The sequence below is a fragment of the Rhinoderma darwinii genome, chromosome 9, assembly GCF_050947455.1.
Source record: "Rhinoderma darwinii isolate aRhiDar2 chromosome 9, aRhiDar2.hap1, whole genome shotgun sequence".
Lineage (NCBI taxonomy): Eukaryota > Metazoa > Chordata > Amphibia > Anura > Rhinodermatidae > Rhinoderma > Rhinoderma darwinii.
This window is the reverse complement of record NC_134695.1, coordinates 5,107,198-5,123,423: the sequence shown is the minus strand read 5'-3', so window position 1 is coordinate 5,123,423 and position 16,226 is coordinate 5,107,198. Positions and strand designations below refer to the sequence as shown.

At 40.4% G+C, this 16,226-nt stretch overlaps 1 protein-coding gene across 2 annotated transcripts in view; it reads left to right on the top strand.

The window, feature by feature from the left end:
* Nucleotides 1-4,184, top strand: part of LOC142660564 (uncharacterized) — a 37,578-nt gene extending 33,394 nt beyond the window's left edge. For both annotated transcript variants that reach the window (XM_075837187.1, XM_075837186.1), the window contains exon 2: nt 565-4,184. In XM_075837187.1, the coding sequence (XP_075693302.1) occupies nt 575-3,946 (3,372 nt within the window). In that variant the 5' untranslated portion in view covers nt 565-574 and the 3' untranslated portion in view covers nt 3,947-4,184. The remainder of the gene's footprint in view (nt 1-564) is intronic.
* The last annotated feature ends 12,042 nt before the right edge of the window (nt 4,185-16,226 follow it).

Sequence of the window (16,226 nt, the reverse complement as noted above, 5' to 3'; positions counted from 1 at the left end):
TGTTTCCGTAACTCTTATAGTAGTATACAGAAGCAGAGTAGCATGCGAGGCTACGCTGTTTCCGTAACTACCATTCAGTTCTATGGGGCCAGAGGTGGGACCCGCATCTGACATTTATGGCAGACCGGATTATCCAGGAGCATACAGTTTTGTTTTTCGAATGTGTTTCCTTTTGCCAAAACATTTTTCTTTTTTATGTGTTTTTTTCCGTTAAAACACTCGTGGTTTTAACGTAGAAAAACACATTTAAAAACTTAACAAGAATAGCACTGTATAAATGAGGTTCTAATGTAAGTTTCACCTCCAGCGACTGCTTATTGAAAGTGAAGCATAACGTGATGTTTAAAAAAAAATGAAGTGAACAATATGTCCATGTACAGTCTCTTGACATTGTCTTTAAGCGAAGGGATATTTTTTGGGGGTTAAAAAGTGGACAAACCCCCATATTTGCTACATAATGTGTTTATATATTTTTGTGGTTTTCAAACTTTTTGCATTTTAACATAATGTATCAAAGCACTCTATATGTGTACCTCAATATTTGTCTTTCTATTTTAAATTCAGGCATCTCATCATGCCATCTTGTGTTGTGCGTGGTTGTGTTTGCACATGGAAGAAGCGAGATCCTTCTATAATTTTACATTCATTTCCAAAAGAACCTAGAAAAATCAAGCATTGGCTGCAACAGACAGGACAATATGGCAACAACCTTGAGACAATGGTTGACAAAGTATTACAAGGAAAAGCAAATGACACATACAGAATGTGTTCCTTACACTTCTCAACTGACAGTTACCACTATGATGGTTATCGAAGGATTTTAAAAAAGAATTCCATTCCAACTGTTTTTAATACAATAACACCATCACCAGTTGTATCACAAGATCTATTTGTTCAGTCAGGACCATCTAACTCTTCTAGTGAGCAAAACATCCCTTCTGCTCCACCTGCTGAAGGCCAGAAACCATCTTGTTCTGGTACAGTACGTACATATCGGGTTCAGTTCCCAGCTGTTAATCCAAAGGCATCCTCACAACCCACCATTCACCAAATGACTTTAGTTTCTGGGGATCCCCAACGTGTTATTTTTCAAGCAGGTGGAATTAGTCAAAAAGCTAATCCTGCTATCCGTGGCGGATCATCATCAGTAACTGATCAACCGACTGCAACCACTATGTGTGACGCCACAAAAATAAATTCTGCCTCTTCTGGTGTAAGTCAGCAATCATCTTTATCAAAACCTATCTCATCCATTTCGGGCGTACCAGTGTCATCATCATTGTGTGTTCAACAGAGTACTTTAGCAGTTTCACAATTTACAGCATCATCACGTGGTGGTCAACTGGAGCCGCTATCACCTGCTAACTTGCTGCAAAGTACATCAGCTCCTGTCACATTTCTGGAAAAACCTTCCTCTTCTGTTGTCACAAATTCCGACATGCCTTTGGATATCAAGCTCAGGCCAGCAGCTACATCTTCAAGCATCAAAACTCCATCTTCCACCACATCTTCCTGTCCAATAATATCCTTATCTTCACAAACTATAATCCCTGCTTCTCTGCCACCATCAAAGAAAAGAAAACTGGAGGAAAATATTGTTTTTCTGGAACACCGTTCTGCATCCTCTAATGATCCAAATGTTTTTCCCAGTCATTGTATGAGCCAAGCATCTGTTAAAACAGGTAAACTTTATTTTCTATCAAGCAGTACACCATTGGTTCATCCGACTTGTGTCATTCAGAAACCTAAAATGGTTGACAAAGGTGTCAACACTGATTTCAGCATAAATAAAAAGAGTTTCTGTGTTTCCACTGACCCAATGCACTGCAAAAGAAATGCACATACACAAACTAAAATATACAGAAAAAATCGTGAAGTTATGTGCACTTTATTAGTTCCAACCGAACCAACTAATGACTCAGAATCAACCGTATCTATTGCCAGCCAAGAAGGCATAGAATGTAGAGACCTCAGTCCTTCCAGGTCAAGTGACAGTATCCATGATCCATGTGAAGATTTTGAAAGTGTTCATTTAGATGTTGTTAAAGTTGAAATCTTAACAGATTCTGAATTGGATGTAGCTGTACCAACTTCAGATAAAAAACAAGCAATCCACATTAAAGAAGAATATGAAACAAATGCAGGGCAAGGCAATGCAATACCTACAAACATTCTATCCTCAAGACCTTTTGAAAGTACATTTACGATACCAGATCTTGACATCTGTACACTAAAAATAGAACCCAATATCAAAACTGAAGAGGATCAAATTCCAATTTCTAGTTACTCACAAAATATCACTCATTTCGAATCACAAATTTTCAAAATTGAAAGGATTTCACCTATTCCAAAGGAACCATTCTCTCCAGTTTGCAGGACTCTAACTTCATGGGAAACATCTGCTATGCAGACTGATGATGAAATAGAGGACCCGTATGAATCCATGTTCTATAATAGTGAATTGACTGAGGATGAGGATGAATCATTCTTGGTTCCAAGTGATGCGGAAGATGAAGATGATGTGAAACATGTCTTTCAGGATTTAGATTCACCAGTGGAGAATCTTGTTGAAGAAGAAAAATTTATTGTTTTCGAATCTTGTCTCAAAAAACTGATAATGATGATACCGTGTATGTCCGAAACAAAATGTATGTCACCACTTACACAATACAGGAAGGAAACGATTGGATCATATTTGTCAATAGAAGTTCGTTGCAGGTCTGGTCATACCAGTTATCTCTGGGAAAGCCAGCCAAGACATGGATATCAACCATTTGGAAATGTTCTACTATCTGCAGCTGTGCTATTTAGCGGTTCAAGTTTTCTAAAATTCCAACATATGTTTAAATTGCTCAATTTAAAATCAATAGACAAATCTACCTATTATAAAAACCAGTCTATGTACCTGTTTCCGGCCATTAATCATCACTGGAGGGTGGAACAAAAAGCAGTCATACAAAGTGTCCAGGAAAAACCACTTTGCTTGGCAGGAGATCAACAATTGGACAATCCTGGACCTTCTGCCAAGTATTGTATATATTCTTTGATGGATGTGGCTAGCAAAAAAATGTGTTCATTTTCAGTGGAGCGGGTTACGCCTCAAGTGACATTGGCAGGCCTAGAAAAAATAGGATTTCAAAAGGCTATAGGTGAACTGCAAACTATGAATGCTGATGTGAAAATGATTGTTACTGACAGAAATGTTGCTATACAAGAAATTCTAAAGGAGAATTATCCTGGCATTGTACATCAGTTCGATCTATGGCATCTCTCTAAATCAATTGGCAATGAAGTTTTACTGGCAGCGAAGCATAAAGACTGTGAAATCTTATCCCAATGGGTGGAAGCAATCAGAAACCATATTTGGTGGTGCTCTTGCACATGTTCTAAAAATCCTGATTTGTTAATCCAAAAATGGAAATCGGTTATACAACATGTCACCAATGTTCATGAATGGGATGGTGATGGTGACTGCAAAGCATGTCATCATCCACCTCTCCCGGAAGACGTGCTGAACAATACAAACTGGTTAGAAAAAGATTCTGCCGCCTATAAAAAATTAAAACAAATTGTTGAAAATACCAGTCTATTAAAGAACTTAAAACAACTGTCCTTCCAATGTCACACAGGTGAATTAGAGATCTACCATAGCACTTGCCTTAAATATCGTCCAAAGACATTACATTTCTTCATGGACGCTATGGTAGCACGCACACAACTTGCAGCCCTTGACCATAACAGGAATGTCAATAAGGTTAAAGCAATGGTAAAATATGCTAATTCAAGTGGAGATGCATTCGACTCTATGGAACAAAGATTGAAGTTTTCCAAAGGTCAAAAGGCGTGGGTCAACAAGACTCTGTATGAGCCGACTTGCCAGAATTTCCTTTTTGACATTATGAATGATGTCATCGCACTTGTCAAAGAGGAGAAAACATTTCAATGATCCTCCACTTACCGAAATGCACCTCTTAACCCTTTAATTTTGGCCTTCGGGACCAGCCCCATTTTTTTCAAATCTGACATGTCATTTTATGTGGTAATGAGTCTGGAATGCTTTTGCCTATCCAAGTGATTCTGAGATTTTCTCATGACGTATTGTACTTTTATGTTAGTGGAAAAATCTGGTCAATAAATTCATTGTTTATTTGTGAAAAACACAAAAATCTGAAGAAAATTTGCAAAAATTATGATTTTTCTCATTTTAAATGTATCTGATGGTAAAACAGATAGTAACGATTCACATATTCTATATGTCTACTTTCTATTTGCATAGTTTTTTTGAACATCCTTTTATTTTTCTAGGACGTTAACAAGGCTTAGAACATTAGAAGCAATTTCTCACATTTTCAAGAAAATTTCAACAGGCTGTTTTTAAAAGGCCAGTTCAGTTCTGAAGTTGCTTTGAGGGCCTTATGTACTAGATAGACCCCATAAGTCACCATTTTTAAAACTGCACCCCTCAAAACAGCATTCAGAAAGTTTCTTAGCCCTTTTAGGCGTTTCACAGGAATTAAAGCAAAGTAGAAAGGGAAATGACAAAAAAAAACATTTGGATATTTATTTGTAATACAGAAGGTTTTACCAGCGCAACACAACTCTATTTATTGCCCAGATTCTGCAGTTTTTAGAAATATCACTCATTTGGCTCTTGTGTGGTAATGTACTGAAGAACAGGCCTCAGAAGCAAAAGGCGCACCAAGAGGATTTTAGGGCCTCCTTTTTTTTAGAATATATTTTAGACACCATGTCAGGTTTGAAGAGGTCTTGTCGTGCCAAAACAGTTGAAACTCCCCAAAAGTGACACTGTTTTGGAAACTACACACCTCAAGGAATTTATCTAGGGGTATACTTAGCATCTTGACCACACAGGTCTTTTGCTACACTTATTGGAGTTTGTCTGTGAAAATGAAAATCTACTTCTGAAAAAATATAATTTTTTTTACATTTTTACAAAGAATAAAAAGCACCCCAAAACTTGTAAAGCTATTTTTCACAATTACGGCAATACCCCATATGTCGTAATAAACTGCTGTTTGGACCCACGGCAGAGCTCAGAAGGGAAGGAGCACCGTTTGGATTTTGGAGCGCAGATTTTGCTGGATTGGTTTTCAGTGCCATGTTGCGTTTGCAACGCCCTGGAGAGACCAAAATAGTGGAAATCCCCCAAAAGTGACCCCATTTTGGAAACCACCCCTCAAGGAATTTTTCTAGGGGTATAGTTAGCATGACCCCAGAGGTTTTTTGCTGAATTTAGTGGAATTGGACCGTGAAAATGAAAATCTACTTTTTTTTTTTTTTCTAAAAAAACATAGAAATGTTTTATTTTTAGAGTGAAGGAGAAAAAGAACCCCAAAATTTGTAAAGCAATTTTTCCTAATTATGGCAGTACACCACATGTGGTAATAAACTGCTGTTTGGACCCACGGCAGGACTTAGAAGGTAAGGAGCAATATTTGGCTTTTGGGTGTCATGTCGCATTTGCAAAGCCCCTGAGGTACCATAATAGTGGAAAAACTTCAAAACAGACCCAATTTGGGAAACTACACCACTTAAGGAATCTATCAAGGGGTATAGTGAGCTTTTGGACCCCACATGTTTTTTTCAGAATTTATTAGATTAGGCCGTGAAAATTCATTTTCATAAAGGAGAAAAAGCACCCCAACATATGTAAAGCAATTTCTCCAAAGTACGGCAATACCCCCCGTGGTCAAAAATTTATTTTTCATTAGAAATTAATTAACCCTTTCAGGACTGATGCATTTTTTGCTTTTTTTTCCATTATGTTTTTTTCCTTCCTGCTTTCCAAGAGCCATTACTTTTTTTTATTTTTCTGTCTGTAGAGTGATGTGAGAGCCTATTTTTGGCGGGGGGAGTTGTAGTTTCTAGTGATACCATTTAAAGTACTATTTAATGTACTGGGAAACTGAAAATAAAATTCTTTGCAGGCTGAAATTGGAAAAAAATTGCGATTTCGTATATTGCTTCTTGGGTTTCGACGATTAAGGTGATACCAAATTCATACAGTTTTTTTTAAAAAAATATTTTACTAAGTAAAAACTATTTGTTAAAAAAAACAAAACGTTTTGTTTCATCACATTCCGAGAGTCATAATTTTTTTTTTTTTTTTCGTCGATTGAGTGGTGTTAGGGCTTATTTTTTGCGGGACGAGCTGTAGTTTTTATTGGTAGCATTTTTTGGTACATACAACTTTTTGATCACTCCTTTTATTAATTTTTTTTAAAAGTTGGTGACCAAAAAACAGCGATTTTTGGCGGTTTAAATTCTTTTTTACGGCGTCCTTGCGAGTTAAATAATGGTATATTGTAAGGGTATGTTCACACGGCAGCGTCCGTTACGGCTGAAATTACGGGGCTGTTTTCAGGAGAAAACCGCTCCGTAATTTCAGCCGTCATGGCATGTTGAGGCGCTTTTTCGCTGTGTCCATTACGGACGTAAATGGAGCTGTTTTTTCATGGAGTCAATGGAAAACAGCTCCATTTAACATCTGAAGAAGTGACAGGCACTTCTTTGACGCGGGCGTCTATTTACGCCCCGCCTTTTGACAGCGGGGCGTAAAAAAAATGACCATCGGAACAGAACATCGTAAGACCCATTCAAATGAATGGGCAGATGTTTGCCGACGCTATCGAGCCGCATTTTCAGACATAAATCGAGGCGGAAACCGCCCGAATTACTTCCGTAAATAAGCCGTGTGAACATACCCTAATAGTTCGGACTTTTACGAATGTAGAGATACCAATTTTGTTTTGTTTTTTTTGTTCTTTTTTACATTACTTTAGAGGAAAAATGGGAGAGGTTTTTTTTTGGACTTTAAATATATTATATATTTATTTTCACTTATCCCTTTTTATTTACTTTTTTTTTTTTACACGTTTTATTATTCCCCCCTAGGGGACTTGAACCAGCGATCATTAGATCACTGGTACAATACACTGCAATACTGATGTATTGCAGTATAATGTCATTTTTACAGGCTCCTCTAACAGCGCGATCACTGTTCCGGTCCGTTAGTCCCGGGTGTCAGCTGTAATACACAGCTGACACCTGCAGCATATGGAGCGGGCTCAGAGCATGAGCCCGCACCATGACATGCTATTAAGATGTGGTGCGCAAAGGGGTTAATGCGCAGCGGAAGGTGCAAAGTGAAAATTTAAATTTTCCACTGATATGCCATTGTAATGCACAGTATGTTGTGCCACTGAGGACAAATACCTCATACAATGTTGAGCGGGTTCTCCCAGGTAAAAAATGTCATGTATGTGGATGTAAGCTGGTGTTTGGGCACACTGTAGGGCTCAGAATCGAGGGAGCGCCGTTTGGCTTTTGGAGCGCAGATTTTGCTTGGTAATAGTTCTGTTTGGGGTTTTGCTGGTATTTCAGTTTATAATGTAGGGGTGCATGTAAGCTGGGCAGAGTACATCAGGGCATAATGAGAGGGTATAATAATGGGGTAAATAAACAATAATTCATAGATATGTGGCCGGTGTCGCACTGATAAGTGGTGCCCAATCTTATTCGCTTTTGGAACGCTCTGCACGATTTCTGTCGCTTTATTCTGAGAGCCAGAACTTTTTTCCTTTTTTTTTTTCTCCACCTGAACTGTGTGGGGGCTTATTTGTTGCGGGACAATCTGTAGTTTTCATTGGTACAATTTTAGGGTACATGGTTTTTTTTTGTTTTTTTTTTACTCAACTTATTTTTTTTTGGAGCAAGCAAGGTGGCAAAAAAACAAATTCTGACAGTCTTTTTTTATTTTGTTAGTGTTCACCGTGCGCTATAAATGACATTTTACTTAATTCTGCGAGTCAACATGATTATGGCAATACCATATGTACACAGTTGTTTTTATGTTTTGCAGTGTTTGCGCAATAAAATCACTTTTCTATAAAATTATTTATTTTTTGTGTCATCGTTTTCTGAGCGCAATAACGTTTGTATTTTTCAGTCAAAAAAGTATGTGACTGCACATCATGATCTAGCAAGATCATTATGTGCTGAGTAAATGAATGGAGAGAAGTGTATGACGCTGATTGGTTAGCGTCATACACTTCTGTCCACAACGCCCACTTGGTCAAAAAGTAAAAACACGCCTAGTTGGGCATTAAGAAAGTCATTCGCATAAATCTAAAATAGGTCATAACTTGGTCAAAATTGATCGTTTTTCTGAATAAAAAAAACTGCTGTAATCTACATTACAGCGCTGATCACATTATGTAGAAGATAGGGCACTTATAATGTGGTAACAGAGCCTCTTTAATGGTGACTCAAACTAACCTATATGCCCAACAGTTCATCGCGCAGAATGCCTCATCTATTTAAGCCAAGCCCAACAGGTGGAAATTAGGAAGTTCTGGGGTATTGTGCTCAGTATGGGGCTTCTGAAAAAGCCATCGATCAGAACATACTGGAGCACAGATATACTGTACCATACCCCCATGTACCGCATGATGATGGCCAGGACTCGTTTTGAGATAATTCTCAGATTTTTGCATTACTGATTAATGCACAGTGCCCTCCCCAAGGTGACCCTAGCTATGACTGCCTATTTAAAGTTAGACCACTATTAGACCATTTCAGTGCCAAATTTGCCCAGGTATACACCCCCGAAAAGTTCATAGCTGTTGATGAGTCCCCAGTTCATTACAAAGGAAGGCTTCACTTCCGCCAGTACCTGCCGAATAAGAGGGCATGGTATGGCGTGAAGATGTACAAGCTGTGCGAAAGTACATCAAGGTACACCTACAAATTTAAAATATACGAAGGGGAGGACACCACTATTCATCCCCAGAATGCCCCCCCCCTTCATGGGAGTTAACGACAAGATAGTGTGGGATTTGGTGCATCCACTGCTGGACGAGGGCTGCCACCTCTATCTGGATAATTACTATACCGACGTACTACTTTTCAAGTGCCTCGCTTTCAGAAGTGTTCATGCGGCACAGTTCGGAAGAACCAGAGAAGCCTCCCTAAGTCGCTGCCCGGGCAAAAACTCAGAGGTGAGAATAGGGCACAATGCAGCGACAATCTATTGTGTGTCAAATATAAGGACAAGAAGGATGTCCATATATTGAAAACAATACATGGCCATGGCAGCACCCCCGTCCCTGTATGAGGTACCAGTACAGATCCTCAAACCCAATTGCATTCTTGACTACAATAAATAACATGGGCGGGGTTGATCTCTCAGATCAAGTGCTGCAGCCATACAATGATATGCGCAAATCAAGGGTGTGGTACAAGAAGCTGGCCATGCACATCATGCAAATAGCATTGTATAACGCTAACGTTCTATTCAGATCTTCAGGCCAGCGGGGAACGTTCCTAGAATTTCCAGAGGTGGTAATAAAGTCCCTTATATTATATATCAGGAAGGGGTGGGCTCCAGTACTTCTGGAAGCGAGGCCACATGCATTCTGCCAGGGCAACATTTCCCCAGTGAAGTTCCCCAAACTGCCAAGAAGGGAAAACAGCCAAAAACTTTGCAAGGTATGCTTTAAAGGAACAGTGTCATCACAAATTATTTTTTTATATGTTAAAGATGTTAGTGCTTTATTAAAAACGTTTATATTCATTTGTGTGTTTGTGTTTTACTTTTTTCTTATTTTTAGGGTATGTTCACACGGCGGGGGTCCGTAACGGCTGAAATTACGGGGATGTTTCAGCCTGAAAACATCCCCGTAAATTCAGCCGTACCGGCATGTGCAGGCGCTTGAACGCCGCGTTAATTACGGCCGTAATTAGCGCTGCTATTCATTGGAGTCAATGAATAGCGGCTCCAAATACGGCCAAAGAAGTGACAGGTCACTTCTTCTACGCGGGCGTCTATTTACGCGCCGTCATTTGACAGCGGCGCGTAAATATACGCCTTGTGTGAACAGACAAACGTCTGCCCATTGCTTTCAATGGGCAGATGTTTGTCAGCGCTATTGAGGCGCTATTTTCAGACGTAATTCGGAGCAAAAACGCCCGAATTACGTCCGTAAATAGGCCGTGTGAACATACCCTTACACTTTTTCTTCCCTATGGGGGCTGCCATTTTTTGTTCCATTTCTGTGTGTGTCGATTAACGACACATACAGACATGGAATACGGCAGCCACAGTCCCATAGGGACTGCGAACGGCTCCCGTCCCATTGACTGCAGTGTACGGCGTCTGTGTGGGAACTGCGCATGCGCCGCTCCCACACAGTCCTATTAGAAATTGGCGCCGTCCGGCGCCATTTTCCTGTGGACCGGAAGTCGCGGCCGGACAGTAATATTACTACTTCCGGTCGCGGCTTCCGGATTTGTGCACTTGCACCAGCGGCAGCAAACGGAGCGGACTGGCCGGAGGGAGCCGCGGCGGCAGGAGCAGGTAAGAGATTTCAATGTATGTTCGTGTTTGTGTGTGTTTACTACTGTATGTAAACCTACTACACTGTGGGTTAGCTCAAAAAATGGCGACACACAGTGTAGGAGGTTACACCGTTCAAACCCCTCGTTTATCCCGGCACTAGCCAGGATAAAGGAGGGGGGGATGCTGAGAGCTCACTAGAGCGAGGGCTTTTAACCCAATGTTGCAATGCTGCAATTTTGGGAACAGCTCCATCTAGTGACCAAAAATGGGTAGTATTATAAATTAGAAATAATTTATAATATTTCCTGGACTCGTGCAAAAAAATAAAAAAAATTTGAACAATGTTTAACCACCCACACACTAAATGTTTAATTTAAAAAAAAAACAACATGTTTTTCTGGCAACACATTCCCTTTAAAAACGGCATAAGAAAAAACACCATCTATTGGTGCGACACGTGCCCCGAGAAGCCAGGATTGTGCATGAAGCAGTGTTTTAAAGTATACCATACATCGCCGAAATTATGACCTTGTTGTTGAACCACCTTTTATATTTACCTTGATGTACTTCGCACGGCTACAGTAATATTATGACGCATGCCACTCTTTCCCTTCTTAGTACTGCCGTGTGCTCATGCCGTACCCGAAAATACCAGCTGAACATAGCTGCACATATATCAGTCCTGGATCCCTCTGGCTTTTCACAAATGATGCCATGACTAATTTTATAATCCAGGACTTTTCTCCCCAAAATGTTATCCAAACTTTCTAATAAAATTGCTTTTTAGACCTGCCGTGTTCCTAGACCGTACCCGGAAGGACTAGCTGAACACAGTTGCACATATTTTAGTTCTGTATTCCTGTGGCTGATTAGTGACTTTCAACTAAACTATCTAGATTTCCAACTTTATCCAAATTTTATGCAAGCTTATATAAACTTTTCAGTATAAATTTTATACTAAAAACCATTCCAGTAAAATCTAAGCACCAAAAGCTAACTGGTGCTCCTTCACGTCTGAGCCCTGCCGCCCAAGGCTGTGGATAATGGCCACATGTGGGGTATTGCTGTACTCTGGAGAACCCGCGTAACAATTTGTGATGGGAGTATCTCCGATAAGCTGGGCACAACATATTGGGCACTGAAATGGCATAATTGTGAAAAGTTTGTAATTTTTCATTCTTTGCATCAAATTCTGAAAAACTCCTGTGGGGACAATATGCTCCCTGCACTCCTAGAAAAATTCCTTGGAGGGGTGTAGTTTCCAAAATGGGGTCAATTCTTTTCACTGTACTGGTAGCTCAGGAGCTCTGCAAACGCAAGATGGCGCTTGAAATATATTCCAGCAAAATCTGTGCTCAAAAGCCAAATGGATCAAAAAAACTAATGTGCCTGAGGCACAATGAAAACCCTATTTTCCAACTACTCCATCAATGAAAGTCAAGTAAAAATAAAATGTAACTTTTAATATAAGGGCCTGTTCACATCACCGTTCGCTTTCCCTTCAGGGGTTCCATCGGAGGTTTCCGTCGGGTGAACCCCGCAACGGAAAGTGAAACCACAGCTTCCGTTTCAGTCACGATTGATATCAATGGTGACGGAAACGTCGCTAATGGTTTCAGTTCGTCACCATTCTGGCAGGTTTCCGTTTTAATGACAGAATCAATAGCGGAGTCGACTATTTCGTCACCATTAATATCAATGGTGATATTTTGCTAAGGCAAAGGCAGCGTCCTCAGGGGATTAAATGGGGCTAGTGAAAGCGCATTCGAGTTCCCCTTCCCTTTAAGACCTCGGGCGTGAAACTCGAAGGGTCCGCCTGTGTAAAGACCAATGAGATCTCCTGACAAGGGACAAACCTCCATCCTGAAAGATTGGCATATGAACTAGCCAATTAGGAGGGCAGGTAAATGCTCCAATCTGTGCATGCGAGGTACGCTTGCGCATTGGGTCAAGACCTGGACATAGCCGATTTCATACCCATCTCAGAGGTCGGCGTGCACATGTCTAGGCACTTAGAATCTACAGTGCTTGGATTCTACAACAGAGGTAGCAGCTAAGTGATAGATTATAATGGTAGGGAACAAAATAAGTGATGGTTCCCAGTCAGAAAGAAATACACTGAGATTAATCAACAATGCCGATAAAGAGTATATACAGATAAAAGAAGGTAGCTGTTCAGTGCGCTGCAATAAGAAGACTGGAGAGTCTAATGGTCAAGAGCTGCATCTGTAATAATAGACAGATCGTGATTTAAGATGTATTCTACTCGAGAAAAGGAAAGGAAGGGAATAATGTTGGAGATGAAGTATCAAACCAAATGGACATGAGATTATAGTAACACAAGACTACTGTATATAGATATATAGGTGAATAAGAATACCATATGTGTAATCACAAAAATGGTAAGGTGGAAGCTGTCACAATAAGAATATAAAGATTAGTATTAGGAGGGCGCTGGTATTACCATGATGGACAGATCTAATATGTTTGGAAAGGGGTGTGTCCTCTTTGGTATTGATGGCACTGATATGTTTGGAGATCCTTCTAAGTTATTGGATGGTCTTGCCCACATATAATTTGGGGCACGGGAATTTGGCAGCATATATAATGCCACTACTCTGATAATTTGATAAATTTTTCCATCAGATGTATTGCAAAAGGTCTTAGTAGTGGGCATGAAGGGACAAAACGAACATCTGCCACATGGGAAGGACCCATGTGTGGGAGGTTTAGAATAATGACACTGTGTAAGAAATTCCCGAAGATTTTTACCTCTCCGGTAAGTAACATTAGGGGCGCTAGAGATTGCATCGCGAAGATCCGGGTCTGCCTGTAAGTTGGACCAGTGTTTCTGTAAGATGTTCAAAATTTGAGAAGAGCAGGTATCGAAGATTCCTTTTTGATACAGGACAAGCGTACACTTACCACACCCGTACCTCTTCTACTCCATTTCCTAATCGTGATAATAGATCTGTGGACATCTCAGAGTTTGACGTGTCGGGTACTGACGAATCCAGACCGTCTTTTGATGAGTAAGCTGGGAGCAAAACGAAAAATTAAAAATAGAAAATATAACCCATCCAAAAGGACAACTACTGCCCCCAAAAAACATTTCCATCATGTCCAGACTACAATGGACAACGCAGTACTACCTCTATGCCTACTCTAGCCTCCTCTTCTGCTCTCTCTTCATCTACACCTTTTGATAGCAAACACATCATCAACCCCATCTATTATGGGGGCAAATACAGATGGTTTTGGGAGAAATATTATGGCCACAGCGAATATGGGTCCCGTGGCAACGGGCCCCCCAATACTTTTCCTTTTTTAGGACTACACAATGCATCATAGAGTCAAATTAAGTAATAAATAAAAAGAATTAAGTCTCAGACGAAATGCAGATCTGCAATTTGTCATCTGCTCAGCTGAACTCACATCAATAGACACTCTTGTGGAAAGGCCTATCCTACATTCCCACTCCTGCCTTTGATGAGTTCACTTGCACTAAAGCGTTAAGGAAACTTACTTTACATAAACATTTCAAGACCAATATCTCTGATACAGACTCCCCTAGCCACACTGAACCTAGTACTTTTCGTGTCTTGGAAGATCTATCAAATGAGAACGAATATGCAGTCGATACGGTTACAGGTCCTTTTTCCTCCCTACGACCTCGGTCATGAATGACACCACCTTTTTCACAGTATGCATATATCGACATATTTGTAAAAATGGTTAGTGCTGAGCTGAGAAATTAAATCGCAAAAATGTAAAGTTTCAAGCAATGTCTGTAAATTGGAACAAGTCGCTTTGGATGAAATCTGCAAAAATGATGAAATTATACTCAAGTCATCTGATAAGGGGGGCAATATTGTCATCATGGACTGAGCAGAGTATGTTTCTATGGCTCACAATCTATTGGATGATACATCCACCTACACTGTCTTAGATATTAATCCTACCGATCACTTTCTAGCTGATCTGCGTTTATTACTTAAAGAGGCTCTGTCACCAGATTATAAATGCCCTATCTCCTACATAATCTGATCGGCGCTGGAATGTAGATAACAGTGGTTTTTATTTTGAAAAACGATCATTTTTTAGCAAGTTATGAGCAATTTTAGATTTAGTTTCTTAACCCCTTCCCGACATTTGACGTACATGTACGTCATGGAAAGCATTGACTTCCCGCAAAATGCTGTACATGTACGTCAAACGTTTGGCACCGGCTCAGAAGCTGAGTCGGTGCCATCATCGTCGGATCTCAGCTGTATCTTACAGCTGACATCTGACTGTAACGGCGGGGACCGAAATTAGCTTCGATCCCCGCCATTAACCCCTTAAGTGCAGCGCTCAAACGCGATCGCTGCACTTAAGGTGTTTGCAGCTCATCGGAGCCCCAGCAATGAAATTGCCGGGGTTCCGGTGGCTGCAATGGCAACCGGAGGCCTAATACTGGCCTCCCGGTCTGCCTAGCACCGAAGCCGGTCAAGATCCGCCTGGCGGCGGAGCCTGATCGGCTTCCATAGCTGCCGGCAAGATGGCGCCGGGTCAGGAGCTGATCCGGCGTCATCAGCGGTGGAGGTCAGCTGTACTGTACAGCTGACATCCACCTGTAACGGCAGGAACCGGAGCTAGCTCCGATCCCTGCCTTTAACCCCTTCGATGCAGCAATCGAAAGCGATTGCTGCATCGTAGCGGTTACTAGCAGATCGCCAGCCCTGATAGGCAATCGGGACTGGCGACTGCTGTTATGGCAACAGGAGACACAATGGTCTCCTGCTCTGCCATTACGGAAGCCGATTTAGGCCCCGCCGGGAGGCGAAGCCTAAACGGCTTGCTGTCAGTGAATGACTGACAGATCTAATACATTGCACTACATAGGTAGTGCAATGTATTAGAAAAAAAAAAATCTGACCGTTGGACCTTCAAGTCCCCTAGTGGGACTTGAGAAAAAGTGTAAAAAAAGTGTAAAAAAAAGTGCAAAAAATAAAAGTTTGAAAACAATAAAAGTTTCAAGTAATCAAATAACACACAATCCCCCTTTTACTCTTATCAAGTCCTTTATTATTGAAAAATAATAATAAACCATATGTATTTGGTATCGCCACGACCGTAACGACCGGAGGTATCAAAATATTATATTATTTATTGCACGCGGTGAACAGCGTAAAAAAAACCCGTAAAAAACTTTACCAGAGTTTCTGTTTTTTGGTCACTTTGCCCTACAAATATTACAATAAAAAGTGATCAAAAAATCGCACGTATCCAAAAATAGTACCTATAAAAACTATAGCTCGTCCCGCAAAAAACAAGCCCTCATACAACTCCGTCGACAAAAAAATTAAAAAGTTATGGTTCTCACAACTTGGCGACAGAAAAAATACATTCTTTTTACAAAAGTAATTTTATTGTGCAAAAAGTTGTAAAACATAAAAAAGTGCTATAAATTAGGTATCGCCGGAATCGTACTGACCCGCAGAATAAAGTTAACATGTAGTTTATAACGCATGGTGAACGCTGTATAAAAAAAACAAAAAAAGCTGTGCCAGAATTGCGTTTTTTTGTTTACCTAGCATCCCAAAAAATAGGATAAAAGGTGATCAAAAAGTTGCATGTACCCCAAAATGGTACCAATAATAACTACAGCTCGTCCCGCAACAAACCAGCCCTCATACTGCTACGTCTATGAAAAATAAAATTAGTTATGGCTCCAATAAGTCAGGAAATAAAAAAATATGCAGTTGTGCCCGAGGGGAACATTTCTTCTGTTTCAAGAGGCGATTTATCAAGGACCTAAAATTAGGGAACGAGGAAGGGGAGGGCCCAAACATAACCGCTGGAAGCGACGGTGCCCGTATTATAC